Here is a 15,621-nt window from a genome sequence, read left to right on the forward strand (position 1 = left end):
GTTTTCTCATTTTCCTCACTCAACTACTATACTAGAAATAAATTTACTATGTTAAGCCAAAAAATGCATGCGGAGATATTGTCCTAGAAACTTGCTCAAGAACTACATGAATGGAGCATGAATTCTCTATTTTTGGAGCATGGCCTATAGAAAGAAAATTAATAAATAACTTATAGCTTGTCCTATATAATGTCATTGTCGATTATTTTACAATTGAACTTGATTGTATTCCTTTGACATTTAAAGAATGTTCACAGAAAGTGCGTTTGATCTGCATATTTAACTCTGATATTGACATACCATATAGACTGTACAAGCACACCACATAGAAAATTGGTATCTTCACGTTCACTATCAACGACTTGCATACTATTTAGTGCGCCCAAGACCCAACTGCTTTGATTCTACAAAACAAAGATAAGAAAAATAAAAAAAGACCCAACTCTCTTCCATTCAAGATTCCCACTTTGGGCACGGCAGCTTCTGAGTGATGGTTAATACTTAATACAATAACCGTATAGAAAATTCTGCCAACACATTGTTGTCAATCATGGAATGTCACGCAGCCTTTTTGGACCACACATTGTTTTTTGTCAAACATGGAAAGACAAGTAACATTATAGGACCTCGTGAGCTAGAAATCTCTGCACATTTCTTTTTTCCATATTTAGTGTCTTCAGCTTATCCAATTTGTTATCAAATTAGGAAGATGGACAAAGGTGTACTTTCAGCTATGCTTTTCTTCATTATACCACTGTACATGCCCAAAATTGTTGCTGCTGAAGATTCTCTCTTTCTTTTTTGTTCAAATGATTTCCAAAATTACACACATAATAGCCCATTTGAATACAACCTCATGCACCTTCTTGGGTTATTGCCTTCCAGAACTTCAGTAACAGGTTTCAACAGCACCTCCTTTGGAGATACTAACAAAGTCTATGGTGAAGCACTTTGTAGAGGGGCTATCAACTCCACAGCTTGTAAAACTTGTATTGAGACTGCTAACAAAGAAATCTTGCAGTGCAAGAACGAAGAAGTGGTAATATACCTAGAACTTTGTCAAGTTCGCTATTCCTACCAGCAATTCTCAATTATGGTTTATGCTGGGAAGTATCCTGACAGGAATAAAAGGGAGAAAACCATATCAAATGAGGACCCGGTTCATTTTAATAAGGTTTTCAAGCATTTAATGAATGTCCTTTCAAATGAGGCAGCACTCAATCCTTCTAATAAGCGCATGTTTGCAACTGGGGAAATTCAATTTTCTAAGAACAGAACAATTTATGGTTTAGTACAGTGTACTAGGGACATTTCTGATGTAATCTGTTATAATTGTCTGGAATCTGCTATAGGCGATTTGAAGGCTTGCTGCTATTCTCGTGAAGGTGGAATTGTTGTTAGTAGGAATTGTAATGTGAGGTATCAGCTGTACAGATTCTATAGTTCCTCAAGCGTTCTAGTAACTTACCCAAGTTCCAAAGGTAAGGTCATTCAATCTTTGATAATTTATTTTCTATCAGTGCATTACGTTAACACTTTTTTTTTTGGTAAAGTGGAATATGCATTAAAACTAGGAAGAAAATAGAGGTCCAGGACAAAGCCTGTTAGAGTACAACCATTGGCTATCAGCCTCAAACACATTCAAAAGTTCCACAGGCGGACTAGAGAACAAAATAAAGTCTGAAACTTATGAACATCCTAAATTAGCTAAGCGATCCGCACAGCTGTTAGTCTCGAGGTAGACGTGTCTGATGCGGTGCTGGGAGAAACTAGTAACCAATTGCCTGCAGTCATCAAAGAGGGCAGAAACAATAGAGTTAGAGTAGGTCGGGTTAGCAGACCCCCTCCCCCTGCTATGCCCAGCAAAGAATTGGAGGCTCCGTCTGCGTTAAGTTTCATCCATCCCGGATCAGGTTTCTCCCAACAAACTTTCCTGGTAATCATGTTTTTGGAATTCTTAAATTGGTCAGCACAATGAAAGAATTCCGTCACTTGTCTGACAATTTCCTTTTTACATTAACACTTTGAGAACAATATGTCTACTAACACAACAAATTTCACTACATTTTTCACAACTGCAAGTCTGTGAAGATGACATGTTATGATTGATGTACAATAAAAATGATGTCAATGCTCATCCCATGTGAAAGTGATGTTACATTAATCATAGTTTGCCACGTTAACAAGTTGTGAAAAACGTTATGAAATTCGTCATGTATCATTGTTGCTTCGAGAAAAAGCCTATATATGTCTTTTGTGCAATGCATATTTGACATTACACACATAACTACTAGATGACATTGATTGGAATATGTTGAGAAACTGTTATCCTTACCCGTGCTATTAAGACAAAAACACAGTCTAGTACTAGTTTTGGAATTGATATGTCAGCTTGAACTTAATAAAATGTAAAAGGTTGTAAATGATTCTAATTTCCATGATTCCTGACTTGAGAGACTGATGTGTCATACAATAAAATCATAGCTATACCTCTGGGTGAACCTGAATTGAAAGGTAGGTCAGGGGAAAAAATGGTAAAAGAAAGAAAAGAACTGAATGCTAGAAAATTTAGTACTGTGTTTTTTCTTTTAATAGCTATTGAGAAAGTCTTTCCATTGAAAAACAGGGAAAAAACTGAAAATTTGGATGGTTGCAATGTTTACATGTATATCAACACTAGTGGTTCTACTTGGTTCTTGTGCTGTTTATTGCCGATTGAAAAAGGGAACAAAACAAGGTAAATTTATATATCTTTCTAAATAAACATCCTAATTATCTGATTTACTAATAACCAAGACTCTGTCTTTGGTAGATGAGGAGAGAAGCCAGCATGCATTATTGCACGAGTTAGCAAGCCCCACTGCAGTTGCAGTCACACGAGAAGGTGAATTGGTGATCTCTGAGGAACTACCTTTTATCGATCTAGCTACAATTAGATCAGCTACAGATGAATTTTCAGACTCAAACAAGCTTGGGCAAGGTGGATTTGGCACCGTGTACAAGGTAAAACACTTTGTACTTCAAATTTTTGTGCTTACTTCCATGTAGCTGTATTGCTTCATTAGCCCCATTTGCATCTGACTTTGGAATTCTTTCAGGGTACGCTACCAGATGGGAAGGAAGTGGCAGTGAAAAGGCTGTCGAGAAAGTCATGGCAAGGCTTAGAGGAATTTAAGAATGAAATCATACTAATTGCTAAACTTCAACACAGGAATCTTGTGAAGCTATTGGGATGTGGCATAGAGGGAGAGGAAAAGGTCCTCATATATGAATACATGCCCAACAGAAGTCTTGATATCTTTATTTTTGGTTTGCTCTTTTCTTCCTACATTCTGTTTCATAAACTTGCTAATATTTTCAATTGCATTTAAGTTTTCTACAATTCAATTTTACACATGATGTCAATGCACTAAACATTAGTTTCGTACTGAATTTTAGATTCAAAAAGAAGCTTGCAACTTGATTGGGAGACATGCTATAACATTATTGGTGGGATTGCTAGAGGACTGCTATATCTTCATGAGGACTCCCGAGTACTTAAAATCATTCACAGGGACTTGAAGCCTAGCAATATTTTGTTGGACCATGACATGATTGCCAAAATATCAGATTTTGGCATGGCAAGGATCTTTTGTGAAAACCAGAATATAGCTAACACAAGAAGAGTTGTAGGAACATAGTAAGGTGCTTCTTCCTATATCCTTTTCCCCCCTTGTAGCTATTTTGTTATTGATAATAATAATGGCAAGCATAATTTTGGGACACAAAACAGTGGATATATGGCTCCAGAGTATGCAATGGAGGGACTATTCTCTGTAAAGTCAGATGTTTTCAGCTTTGGTGTGATCTTGCTTGAGATTATTAGTAGGAAAAGGAATAACCGCTTCTACCTTACACAGCATGCCTCAACACTCCTTGCATATGTACATTTCTTTATTCTCTAATTGACAATTTTACTTCATATAATTTCAACTGGGAAACAAAAATTTCTATAAAATACTACGGATTAAACAATTAACAGGCATGGAGACTATGGAATGAAGGAAAAGATTTGGAAATTGTGGACCCTTTGCTGATGGAATCATGCCAGACATCCGAAGTCCAAAGATGCATTCAAATCGGACTTTTGTGTGTGCAAGAAGATCCTACAGACAGGCCTACCATGTCCATTGTGGTGGCTCTTCTAGGAAGTGAATCAATGGAACTTTCACCACCAAGACAACCTGCACTTTCTGTTGGTAATGTGGTTCCAAGTGGTCTATCTTCAACAACTCCTTCTGTAAATGAACTTACTGTTTCTATTATTTCACCATGGTGAAGGTTGAGCTTGAGTTTGTGTAGCAAGATCTGGCTAGCAATTTTTTTATTTATTTATGGATAAATTGTTAGTTGGGATTAGAGAATTTAAAACTTAAGGGCTTGTTTGGTTTGAGCCAAAAAGGGGTGTATTTTGTATTCATTTTCAGTTTTTTTTTTTTTTTTTGGGTGAGATTCACCACTAAAAAACTTGTTTGACTTTGTATTTGTATCCAATTTTCATTAGAAGTATCCAAAAAAAAAAAAAAAAAAAGGATTTGAATACAAAAACTAAAGTAAATATATGTTTTATTCATAATCATATTTTTTCTGAATTTTTCCAAAAGGTTGATAAGGATTCATAGATTTCATAAGTTGAAAGAGAAATTATTGCAAAATTTAGTCACAAAATCAATATATTATAAATGATTTTAAAATAATGTCTAGTTCTATTTTGATAGATAATTGATTTGAAATATATTGAGCAAGAATTATTTTGTGCCCTTTTAAAATCAAATTGTAAATGGCATCTTTTAACATTGGGTCATTTTGAATTTATTTTGTAAAATTTAAAATTTTGGATTTTGGATCTTGACATCATATGCAACATTTTGATTTGAGTCCTTCCATGAATACCCATTACCAAGGAAACTCAAAATCAGGGTCTACCCAACCACTAAGGCAATTATCATGGTTTTGAATATTGTTCCATTATGTTGGAACAAACGGAAAATCTTGTACCGATATGAAAACAAGAACAACAACCCCCCAATTCTAACATGGGTAAAATTATAGCCAATTCCAAATGTTTAAATCAGTTTCAGCCAATATCGGTCAAAATTAGATTCGGTAGAAAAGTAGAAGAAAATTTTGGCCTATTAATTATCTTCTTGAGTATTAATTAAGACTCAAAATTTAGCCAATATGCATGAAAATCTCCATCTTAATAGGTGTGCAATTTTTCTACCTCTCTTTTAACAGTTGGAATTCCTCTATCCATGTGCAACATAAAATAGTTCAATATATAAACAGAATCATAATTAATATGTTATTCTAAAATGCGTAGCACCATATATAAACACAATCATAACATATAACTATTAATAACTACCATAACAATTAAATTTTATATTTATAATTTTTTTAAAATCACATTATTTACTTTTTTGTTCATCGCACAAATTACAGACTAGTATTATAAATTTGGGATTCAAGTAATTATTGAACGTTGTAAGCTAATACCATAATTTGTGATAACCCTTGTTCAAATCTCACATTCCCCTCCCCACTATTTATCTATAAAAAAGAAAATAAAAACCATGTAAATTTATTATTCATGCATGAATCACAAATCATGGAAAAAGAAGTCTAAGATGACCAGGGGCAAAACCATAAATTTTTGCCTAGGGGACCAAGACTAAACTATCATTTTGAATCTCCATTCAAGTAAAAAATCAAAGCACTACGAGAGCATCATATCTTTCTAAATCCTTTTGAGTATACACAAATTTTCTAGTTTGCAAGACATATGTATAAAAAATATATTTTTTTTAAAAAGGATTCAACATCTTGACCTTAATGTGGCAATGCGGCATTATGCGAAAAGAGTAAATCATATGGCATCAAATTTTACTCTTCTTTAAATAATCAAATGATTAAGCGTACAAACATAAGAAGAAAATGTATTTATTAATGGATAATCAGTTGGGTTTATAAATTAATAAGATAAAAATGAAAATCATAAGCCACAAGATAAATAAACTTAAATTGAACTGAAATATAAATGAAAAAGGGAAGAAAATTTTTGTAACTCTCATGATTTTAAAGCCATTTTCCCTTAACTTCAATTAAGAAAACACTTTATTTAGGAAAATAAAATAAAAGTAGCTGAATAAGATTGTGAATGTGACTATAAGACCACTATATGAGACCACCAAATGGATGGAAGTCAATGAAGAGTATAAGATTGAGAAAAATTGCACTAGGATGAGAATCTTTTAGAATTGAGTGGTACGTGGCTTGAAAGTAGAGTACGAGAAAGGAAAATTACTAGAATGTTGAATGAGAGCTTCTAAAAAAAGCTAGTAAACAAATAAATAAAAAATAAAAAAGAGAAAGGAAGAAGGGTTGATTGGCTAGTAGCTAAGAGCACTCACATCAATGGGTGCATAATAGAAAAAGATTAAAAAAAAAAATTAACATAATTTGGCCTAAAATTGACCCATACATGGTTACTGTAGCTGTGTATTTGAATATTTTCTTAATTTCTTGTTTTTAGTTTTACACAGTACTTGTAGCTATGTAATTAATATTTTATTGATTTTTTGTTTTCAATTTCACTTCTCTCTCTCTCTCTCTCTCTCTCTCTCTCTCTCTCTCTCTCTCTCTCTCTCTCTCTCTCTCTCTCTCTCTCTCTCTCTCTCTCTCTCTCTCTCGTCAATGACCAAGGTCTGGGAGAGCTTGGGATTACTTGGATTTTTTGGTGGTGATAATAAGGCGGTTGTCAAGAAGGATTAGGGAATATTTGTTTTGAGTCAAATCAAAGATGGTTTTCTTTTGATGGGTTTTAGAGGCTTCGTTAAGACTCATTGATGGTTGAATTTTGCAACAATTATAACATAGTGGTGTCTGACTGATTTTCTAGGATGGCTGATTTTTGATTGCCACTTCATGGCAGTAGGGATGGGTATGTTTATATGGGTATGAATTTTCTTTTTTGCCATGATTTTCTGGGTTTATGGGTATGAAATTTTCTATAAATTTTTGGGTTGTTACAATTTTGTAGATCCATGGTTGATATGATATTTTTTTTTTTGGGGGGGAATTTTTTGGTTGTTCATGAGCTATTGTGTGATCTTTGTTGCTCTTGTATTTGTGAAAGTGCCTTGGATGGTGGGGAGGAGATTGTGGTTGGACTACAAATTGAGTCTCTATATATAGGAAGAGAATAAGAAGACAATGATTGAAGGAAAGGAGATAGGAAGAATATGTTCTAACTATAAAACAGACATAAATTTTTAGACAAACTGATGCGGCTCCTCTAACATGTTTGGGAAAGAAATTTGGGGCCTTAAAGAGACATCAATAGGTGGGGCTTTGCTAGCGGTGGTGGTGGGTGGGATGGGGGATCAATTACCTTGGGGCTAGCTCATTAAAAAAAAAGGTATTGGCTCACTATTTTTTTTAAGTATTAGCATTTTTTTGTCACATCTTTATGTAGTTTGTACCTACAATAAAATGTTTGTAAAATTTTTCGTACTTGTTTTACACATCGTTGATTAACTTTAATTTTCCAATGTCGTATCATTTTGAAATGTGCAGGGGTGAGTGGCTCGGCTTTTTTCACAGACTTCAAGTCTGTTTGAAAATAGTTTATTTAGCTGAAAATGAAAACTTTTTGCTGAAAGTACTATAATTAAAGTTATAAGATAACTAAAATAGTACATTGAGACCTATTAATAGTACCAAAAAGTGCAACGAGATCTATGAATAGTAGCAAAAATATGCTGAATAATAGGAAAAATATGCTAATAGTAAAAAAAATGGCCTTTTGAGCCAATACCAAACACAACCTTCATTGGATCTCAATATTGGAAAATTATTGTGTACACTGATGTAAAATAGCGGAACCTCAAATTACCAAGATTGATTATAAAAATATTTTAGGTTTATGAAAGATCTTCAAACTAACAATAGGAACGAAGAAAATTAATCCAAAAGAAAATAAACACAAAACAAGAAGAATTTACGTGGTTCAGCAATAGCCTACATCCACATGCGATGACGAACAAATTTCACTATAACAAATTTGGGATAATACAAATTGGTGTAGAGACACTCTCACAAACCCAAATCCCAAATACACCCAAATAGCTTCCTCTCACAAATACAAAACCAAAGAATCAAAAGTTCACAATTACCAAATAACAATTGCACACAAACTAAAGAGAGAGCCACAAAACAAATCTAAAAGTTACAACGCACCAAGAAAGAGCAAATTACCAAACCGCAGAACCAAAACCAAGCAGTAACAAACCTCTCTCACTATTCCAAATTGCAACTCATAAATATCAAATAACCAAACGAAGAGAGAGTTTTTTTCTCACACACAATCTCTTTTCTCTTTCTCTCTAATTTTCTGTAGCAGCACTATGCTTATATAGGAGACTTGAGTAGGCTAGAATATCTAAAACCAAGAAGGACTAGACTTTTTTTCCACACACAAAAGGAGAATCACTCCTATTCTAAAAAGAATTTCAAATCAAGTAGTAGACAAGACTTCTAATAGAGGTTAATAACTTCAAATAATAGTAACCCAAAAGGAATAAAATTCCTTCCTTATCCAAATCCAACAAGGAGTCAAACTCCTAATTCAAGTTATATTCTACCAATCTCCACCTTGGCTTGAATTCCATCAAGCCTCACAAATGACATTTGTAGACCACCAAATACAAATCCTTAACAAGTCTCCACCTTGACAAGACATCTCCCAAACCACAAATGCAAAGCACTCAATCAAATCAGAGCCTAACCAAAAAAAGTGCAAATTATCCAAAACTGCTTCTAAATACGCCAATGGACGCCAAATGCACCCAAAGATGGTGCCAAATAAGAGTCCAAAACAAAGTGCATATCACCACAAACAAAACTTCTCTGTCACCACCACCAGAGCCCCTACGGGCTAATTCAAATTGTAAATACCGAACATGTCCAAGCAACACTTGAACTTATGCAAAGGCTTAATCACCATGTCACCACCAAAAAATAACATCCTTGGGCAAACACAAACGAATAGTGCCACAAGCTTGTCTATTAATCTTTTCCCAATCCTTGTCTGACATCCCTTCAGGTTTGTCTTCCAAAGTAATATCCAACTCTTGTTGGACCAAGACATCCATAACTTCGCGTTGCCACATGCCAAAGTTATTCATTCCATCAAATTTATCTACTTCAAATTTGGCATTAGAAACCATCGTTCTAACCACCAAAGGTTTTGCAAAAGACTCTGACAAAGGCTTTTTTTTCAGAAGAATTCGCCGAAGATTTTGTAGAGAAATCACCTGACATCTTTCTCCCTAAAAATCAGATTCACGAACCAATCACCAAAATCTCCAAAGAGAACAAATCCAAACACCTTTACCAAGATTGATTGTGAAAATATTTTAGGCTTGCGAAAGATCTTCAAACTAACAATAGGAACGAAGAAAATTAATCCAAAAGAAAATAAATACAAAAAACCAAGAATTTATATGGTTTAGCAATAGCCTACAGCCACGGGTGACGACGAACAAATTTCACTATAACAAATTTGGAATAATACAAATTGGTGTAGAGGCACTCTCACAAACCCAAATCTCAAATACACCCAAATAGCTTTCTCTCACAAATACAAAATCAAAGAATCAAAAGTTCACAAATACCAAATACGAATACCAAATACCAATTGTGCACAAACCAAAGAGAGAGCCACAAACCTAATCCAAAAGTTGCAACGCACCAAGAGAGAGCAAATCACCAAAACCAAGCGGTAACAAATCTCTCTCACTATTCCAAATTGCAATGCATAAATATCAAATAACCAAACGAAGAGAGAGCCTTTTTCTCACACACACTCTCTTTTCTCTTTCTCTTTAATTTTCTATAATAGCACTATGCTTATATAGGAGACTTGAGTAGGCTAGAATATCCAAAACCAAGAAGGAATAGACTTCTTTTCCACACAAAAGGAGAATTACTCCTATTCCAAAAGAATTCTAAATCAAGTGGTAGACAAGACTTCTAATAGAGCTTGATAACTTCAAATAACAGTAACCCAAAAGTGATAGGCCAAAAACGTATTGACCTCTTGTGATGAATTAATTGATTAATTAGCCAAGTTTATTAATTAATCAAATTAATATGCAAACGTGTGGTAACACAAACAAATCACCAATTAAATTAAGTGCAGCGGAAAATAAATTGACACGGTGATTTATTTACGAATGGAGAAAACCAACACGGCAAAAACTCCACCGGGTGATTTTAAGGTCACCACTCCCGAAAATCCACTATTATCACAACAAGCGGTTACAAGTAAAGGAATCTCAGTGTCTTATATCAATTTACAATTGAACCCTTACCCCAATATCCAATTGGAGTTGTTCTGTAATAACAAGCTCTCCTTGTAATGAACAGCTCCTAGTATGTGACTAACCAATTGCACGGATTCCAATACGCAACTTCAATCACCAACTAGAGAAAGTTGTTGGCTGCAAAATTCTTCAGTTCATCCACGATGAAGATCCAGAAGATACTTGGTCACAAAATCCTACGGTGCACAAGCATAGCAACTTCTACACAAGAATGATGAATTAGGGCAAATTCTGTCTCCGGTCACAATTTGCTTGAACAAACTTTGCTCAACACTTGTGCAACTTGTGTCCACCTTTGACGGCCCTTAAAATAATCATTTTATATGTCTAAGGTTGTGAGAAAAGAAGGCTCAAATACATAATCACAAATTAGAGTCAAAACAAAACTGAAAATTTATTTTTCATAAACCTCGATAGATAGCCATCTGTCGAGTAGCTGTCGAGCAACTATCGAACCACGGGGCTAGAACAACTCTTCAAGCTCGATAGATACTAGCTATCGAGCTTTAATGAACTTGCATGGCTTCAACACTTGATCTTGAAACAAAGTTTATTGAGGTATTAAACACATCCTAGATCTACCAAAATACAAGTAAAGTGCGTTTTGTCAAAAGATTAGTCAATTACATAAAATAATGGCATATGTTCCTAACAAGTAAATCACATATATCCTAATAAAAAGGAATAAAATTCCTTCCTTATCCAAATCCAACGAGGAGTCGAACTCCTAATTCAAATAATATTCTACATACACCTCTCTCCCAGATAGGAGTGGATCCTAACTCATGACACCTTAGACTCCTGAGTCAGATTACGAGCACAAGACAGATCATATAAATATGGGCATCCCTAAGCCTTACAAGTGAAGCAGCCCAATACAGCTACCATTTCTATTCAAACCAAACCACTTTCACCGCCAATAGTACCTACCATTCTAACCTCAACAGCCTCCTCTTTTTCCTTTCCGCAAATTCCACTCGTGAAACCGGCTTCTACAACACCACAGTGGGTCAAACTCAATCCCCAGAGAACACTATTTACGGCCTCTTCCTCTGCCGTGGTGACCTCACTACCAATGAGTGCCGAGACTGCGTGTCAACCGCAACCAAAGAGATGGTTCAGCTGTTCTGCCCTCAAAGAAAAGTGGCCTTTATATGGTATAATGAATGCATGATACGCTACTCAAATCGATCGTTCTTCTTGGTCATGGAAGACGAGCCGAGAAAGATTCTGTGGAACGTGTTGGATAGAATAGAGCCAGATCGCTTCCTTCAGCTAACATTTGGTGACTTGGTGCCACGGGCTGCAAATGCTTCGTCTAGTGCTAAAAAATTTGCTACCAAAGAAACCAAATTCACAGAATTACAAACGCCATACAACCTTGTACAGTGCACCCCCAACCTATCCAGCTTTGATTGCAGTAGGTGTCTTTGGGGAGCAATAACAAAGCTGCCCACATCTTTTGGTGGAAACAGAGGGGGTCGAGTTTTGTATCCTAGTTGTAACATTAGGTATGAAACTTTCTCGTTTTACCCTATACAAGCTATCACCGCACCAGGACCTGGACCAAAAGGTACATATCCATTTTATTGATTCAACTTTCTCGTTTTACTGATGAAACTCAATCACTTTATTAGGCCGCACTTCTTGTAACTGACCATCAACTGTTGTCAATAAAACATATTGCTTTTACAGGAAAAGGCAAAATCTCAACGGTAATAGCTATCGTTATTGGTGTCACAATTGCTGCCTCTGAGGTGCTAGTTATTCTGCTTTACTGTTTCCTAAGGAGGAGTGCAAGAAAGAAGTCCAATGACATAAACAAAGAGAATTCTCAGAAATCTGACTGCCTCCTAATTTATCATGGTATACAACTGGTTTTATGTTCAAATCATATGTCACACTCTCCTCATTTTCAAAAGTCCACTTGATGGAATCCTTTCAATAAGGATTTGTTTTAAAACTAAGCCTCTCTTGAGGGAGTGTTAAAGACTATATAAATTAGAAATAATAAATTCCTTACTATTTGTAGGTTAAATTTCTAGAAGAATTTGGAAGAGGGTTAAGTAAGTATTGGTGCTGCCAAGATTCCAAAAGGGATGATAGGAAAGATAAATCTGCCTATGGTAAAAAACAAGGCTTAGTGTTGCTGTTTACCACAATTGGTGTCATAGAAATGCAATCATTTTCAAATTAAGATTGATTGAAACAGAAGATTAGATTGTGGGGCTCATCAGAAAACAAGTCAAGATTCAAATTGAAGGGGGTAGCATGTTCCCTAGATTGTGGGGATTCACAGATTCTATTCTTCAGAGAGCCTCAATTTTGCTTAAGGATGCTGCCGAGGCCTCCTTTCTAGCTTTATGATGTTGTTTGTTGTTTGGTTTGCTGGCTATCTGTCGTTGAGTGTTGGTTGCATTTTGTTTCGATTGTGCTTTAATTTGATTGCCGATTTTTTTTCATTTTTTTGTTGTAGTTCTGTTGTGGTTCTGCAGGTTTGTAGGTGGTCTTGCTTTGAGTGCCTTGGGGCTGGGCTTAGTTGAGGTTCTTGTTGGTTTGTTGTTATTGGTCTTTCTTTTAAGGAATCTTGTTTGATTTGTTGCTGGTTTGGGTTGTTTGCAGTTCTGTATTGTTGCTGGTTCTCCTACTCTTTCAATAAAGGTTCTTGATTATCAAAAATTATAAACTTCTAGGATGGTTAGTAATTTGTCAGAAATTATATAGATTAAATGGATTATGTACAAACTCTTACCTTATCATATCTGCAAACAATGCTCTTTGTAGTGTAATTTCTTACATTTATTATTGTTTTTTGGATGTTTAGCTGTAGGTGAAGCAACAAAAATAGAATCCATGCAATTCGATTTTGGGACAATTGAAGCTGCCACAAACAAATTCGCAGATTACAACATGATTGGTAAAGTTGGATTTGGAAAAGTTTACAAGGTACGTAAAATCAATATAATCTTTATCATTTTTGACATAGAGAATGGATATGAGATGGAAAACTAAAGGAAGACTTTTCGAATTAAAAACTACTACATAGAAACTATTGAAAACACTATAAAAAGAAGGATTATATAGTTAGCCACTTACAAAACCTTTGCCTCGCCTACACCAATGCAACCTTTGCAAACACTCAGTTTGCCTTCCTATCATGGTATTCTATTTAGAATTCTTATTAGTGATCTCCTCTAAACCAAAACATTAGCCACTTCAAGAACGTCACTGAATTTTGGCTCTGATTTCAACCACACTCTTGCTTACAATGGGATTAAAATATAAGTGGGGTAGATAAAGTTGGTTCCATGATCTTGCCTTAATCAATGGAATGTAAAATCAAAGCAATCAAGAACTCAATACAAAGATGATGATGATGAGGAAATTTTTCCAGTTTGCTCTTAAATCCTCTGACTCTTAAAAATGGCTAGGGGCTGTGTTTTTTATTAAAACAGCAGACCAAAATATAAGACACCATAAGTCGGCTAGTATCATTTAATTTGTTATTTTGAACTCCAAAACCGAGTAGTGAAAGAGCTTCCGAAAGAATTTGGCTATTGCTTATTTGTTTTTCTACTTTTTACTTTTTCCTCAGTTTTACGGCAAATAATCTAACATTTTTAGTTTCTTTCCAAAATAAGTTAGCTTTTAACTTTTTGTCACACATGTACATAAAATTTATTAAAGACTATATCTTTTGATAAAGATTACACAAATAAGCTACCACAAATAAATTGTTCTCAAACACATGAATCAAAGTGGGCTAATATTATTTTTGTCGCACAGGAAAAAAGACTTCAAATGGTAATCTAGTAGAATCCACACCAATTAACAACTTGGTTCTGAATTTTGTCTATTTGGAAGTTATTTCATTTAGGGTGTGCTACATGAAAGCAAGGAAGCAGCAGTTAAAAGGTCCTCAACGAAGTCATTGCAAGGCTTAGAGGAATTAAAAAATGAGGTCATACTTTTATTGCAAAACTTCAACACAAAAATCTTGTGAGGCTATTGGGATGTGACATATAGGGAGAGGAAAGGTTGCTTGTATACAAGTTCATGCCTAACAAAGGCCTTGATAGTTTTATTTTTGGTTTGTTTTTTTCCTGCATTCTGTGTTATAAGCTTGATAGTATTTTGGATTCATTGAAGATTTCTAAAATTCACATGTATGCATGATGTCATAGCTTATAATTAATATTGAATTTCAAATTCAAAAAGGCGCTCGCAACTTGATTGGGAGACATGCTATAACATTATTAGTGGGATTGCCAGAGGACTTCTATATCTTCATGAGGACTCCCAACTTAAAATCATTCAGAGGGACTTGAAACCTAGTAATGTGTTGTTGGACCATGACATGGTTGCCAAAATATCGGATTTTGGAATGGCAAGGATCTTTAGTGAAAACCAAGAGAGTTGTAGGAACATAGTAAGCTAATACTTCCATTATTTCTCTTCTTATTGGTTTTTTTTACAAAAATTAAAAAATAATATTAACGTTGGTGTCCATAAAGCAGGTACATGGCTCTAGAATATGCAATGGAAGGAAAATTCTCTATGAAGTCCGATGTCTTCAACTTTGGTGTAATGTTGCTTGAGATTATTAGTGGAGAAAGGAATAATGGCTTCTACCTTACTAAACATACACAAACACTCCTTGCATATATAAGTTAACTTTTGTTTGCTTGAATAAGAATGGAGATTGGTGTGAAAATAAAGTATTAGAGTTTGCGGACAGCTTCTTGATGGCATCATGTTTGGCATCAGAAATTGCAAGGTGCATACATATTGGACTTTTGTGTGTGCAGGAAAAATCCACAAGACAGACACACCATGTCGACTGTGGTAGTTCTACTGGGAAGTGAATTAATACCACTTCTTGAACCAAAATACCCTGCATTCTCTCTGGATAAATTCATTTAGATTGATGATTTAAATGAGCTTAGCTTTTCTAGCATTGTACCACGATGAATGCGTACAAACTGTATAAGATTGCCTTTGGGTCTTGCATGATGGTAAACTAAATATTGTAGCCTAAATTTTTACAAAACAGGAATAGGATACGTATTGGGAAGGAAAGTACATTTAATTGAGAAAATGATTGTGCTGTACAAAGTTATTAGATAAGATTGTATGTTGTGAATAAAATGAATTTTTTTTTTTTTTTGGGCATAATTTCGCTTTTATTCATTGA

General features: G+C 34.9%; 1 protein-coding gene and 1 pseudogene across 1 annotated transcript; both read left to right on the forward strand.

Annotated features, from left to right (window-relative positions):
• Positions 1–709: 709 nt before the first annotated feature.
• LOC115956745 (putative receptor-like protein kinase At4g00960) lies at positions 710–4,318 on the forward strand. The gene is made up of 7 exons (XM_031075043.1): positions 710–1,481; positions 2,627–2,737; positions 2,813–3,003; positions 3,099–3,309; positions 3,439–3,679; positions 3,773–3,923; positions 4,022–4,318. Exons 1-7 carry the CDS (start codon positions 710–712, stop codon positions 4,316–4,318), a joined length of 1,974 nt encoding a protein of 657 aa, XP_030930903.1.
• Positions 4,319–11,540: 7,222 nt separating this feature from the next.
• Positions 11,541–15,350, forward strand: LOC115956746 (annotated as a pseudogene).
• Positions 15,351–15,621: the final 271 nt, after the last annotated feature.

The sequence above is a fragment of the Quercus lobata genome, chromosome 8, assembly GCF_001633185.2.
Source record: "Quercus lobata isolate SW786 chromosome 8, ValleyOak3.0 Primary Assembly, whole genome shotgun sequence".
In the NCBI taxonomy this organism is placed as follows: Eukaryota; Viridiplantae; Streptophyta; class Magnoliopsida; order Fagales; family Fagaceae; genus Quercus; species Quercus lobata.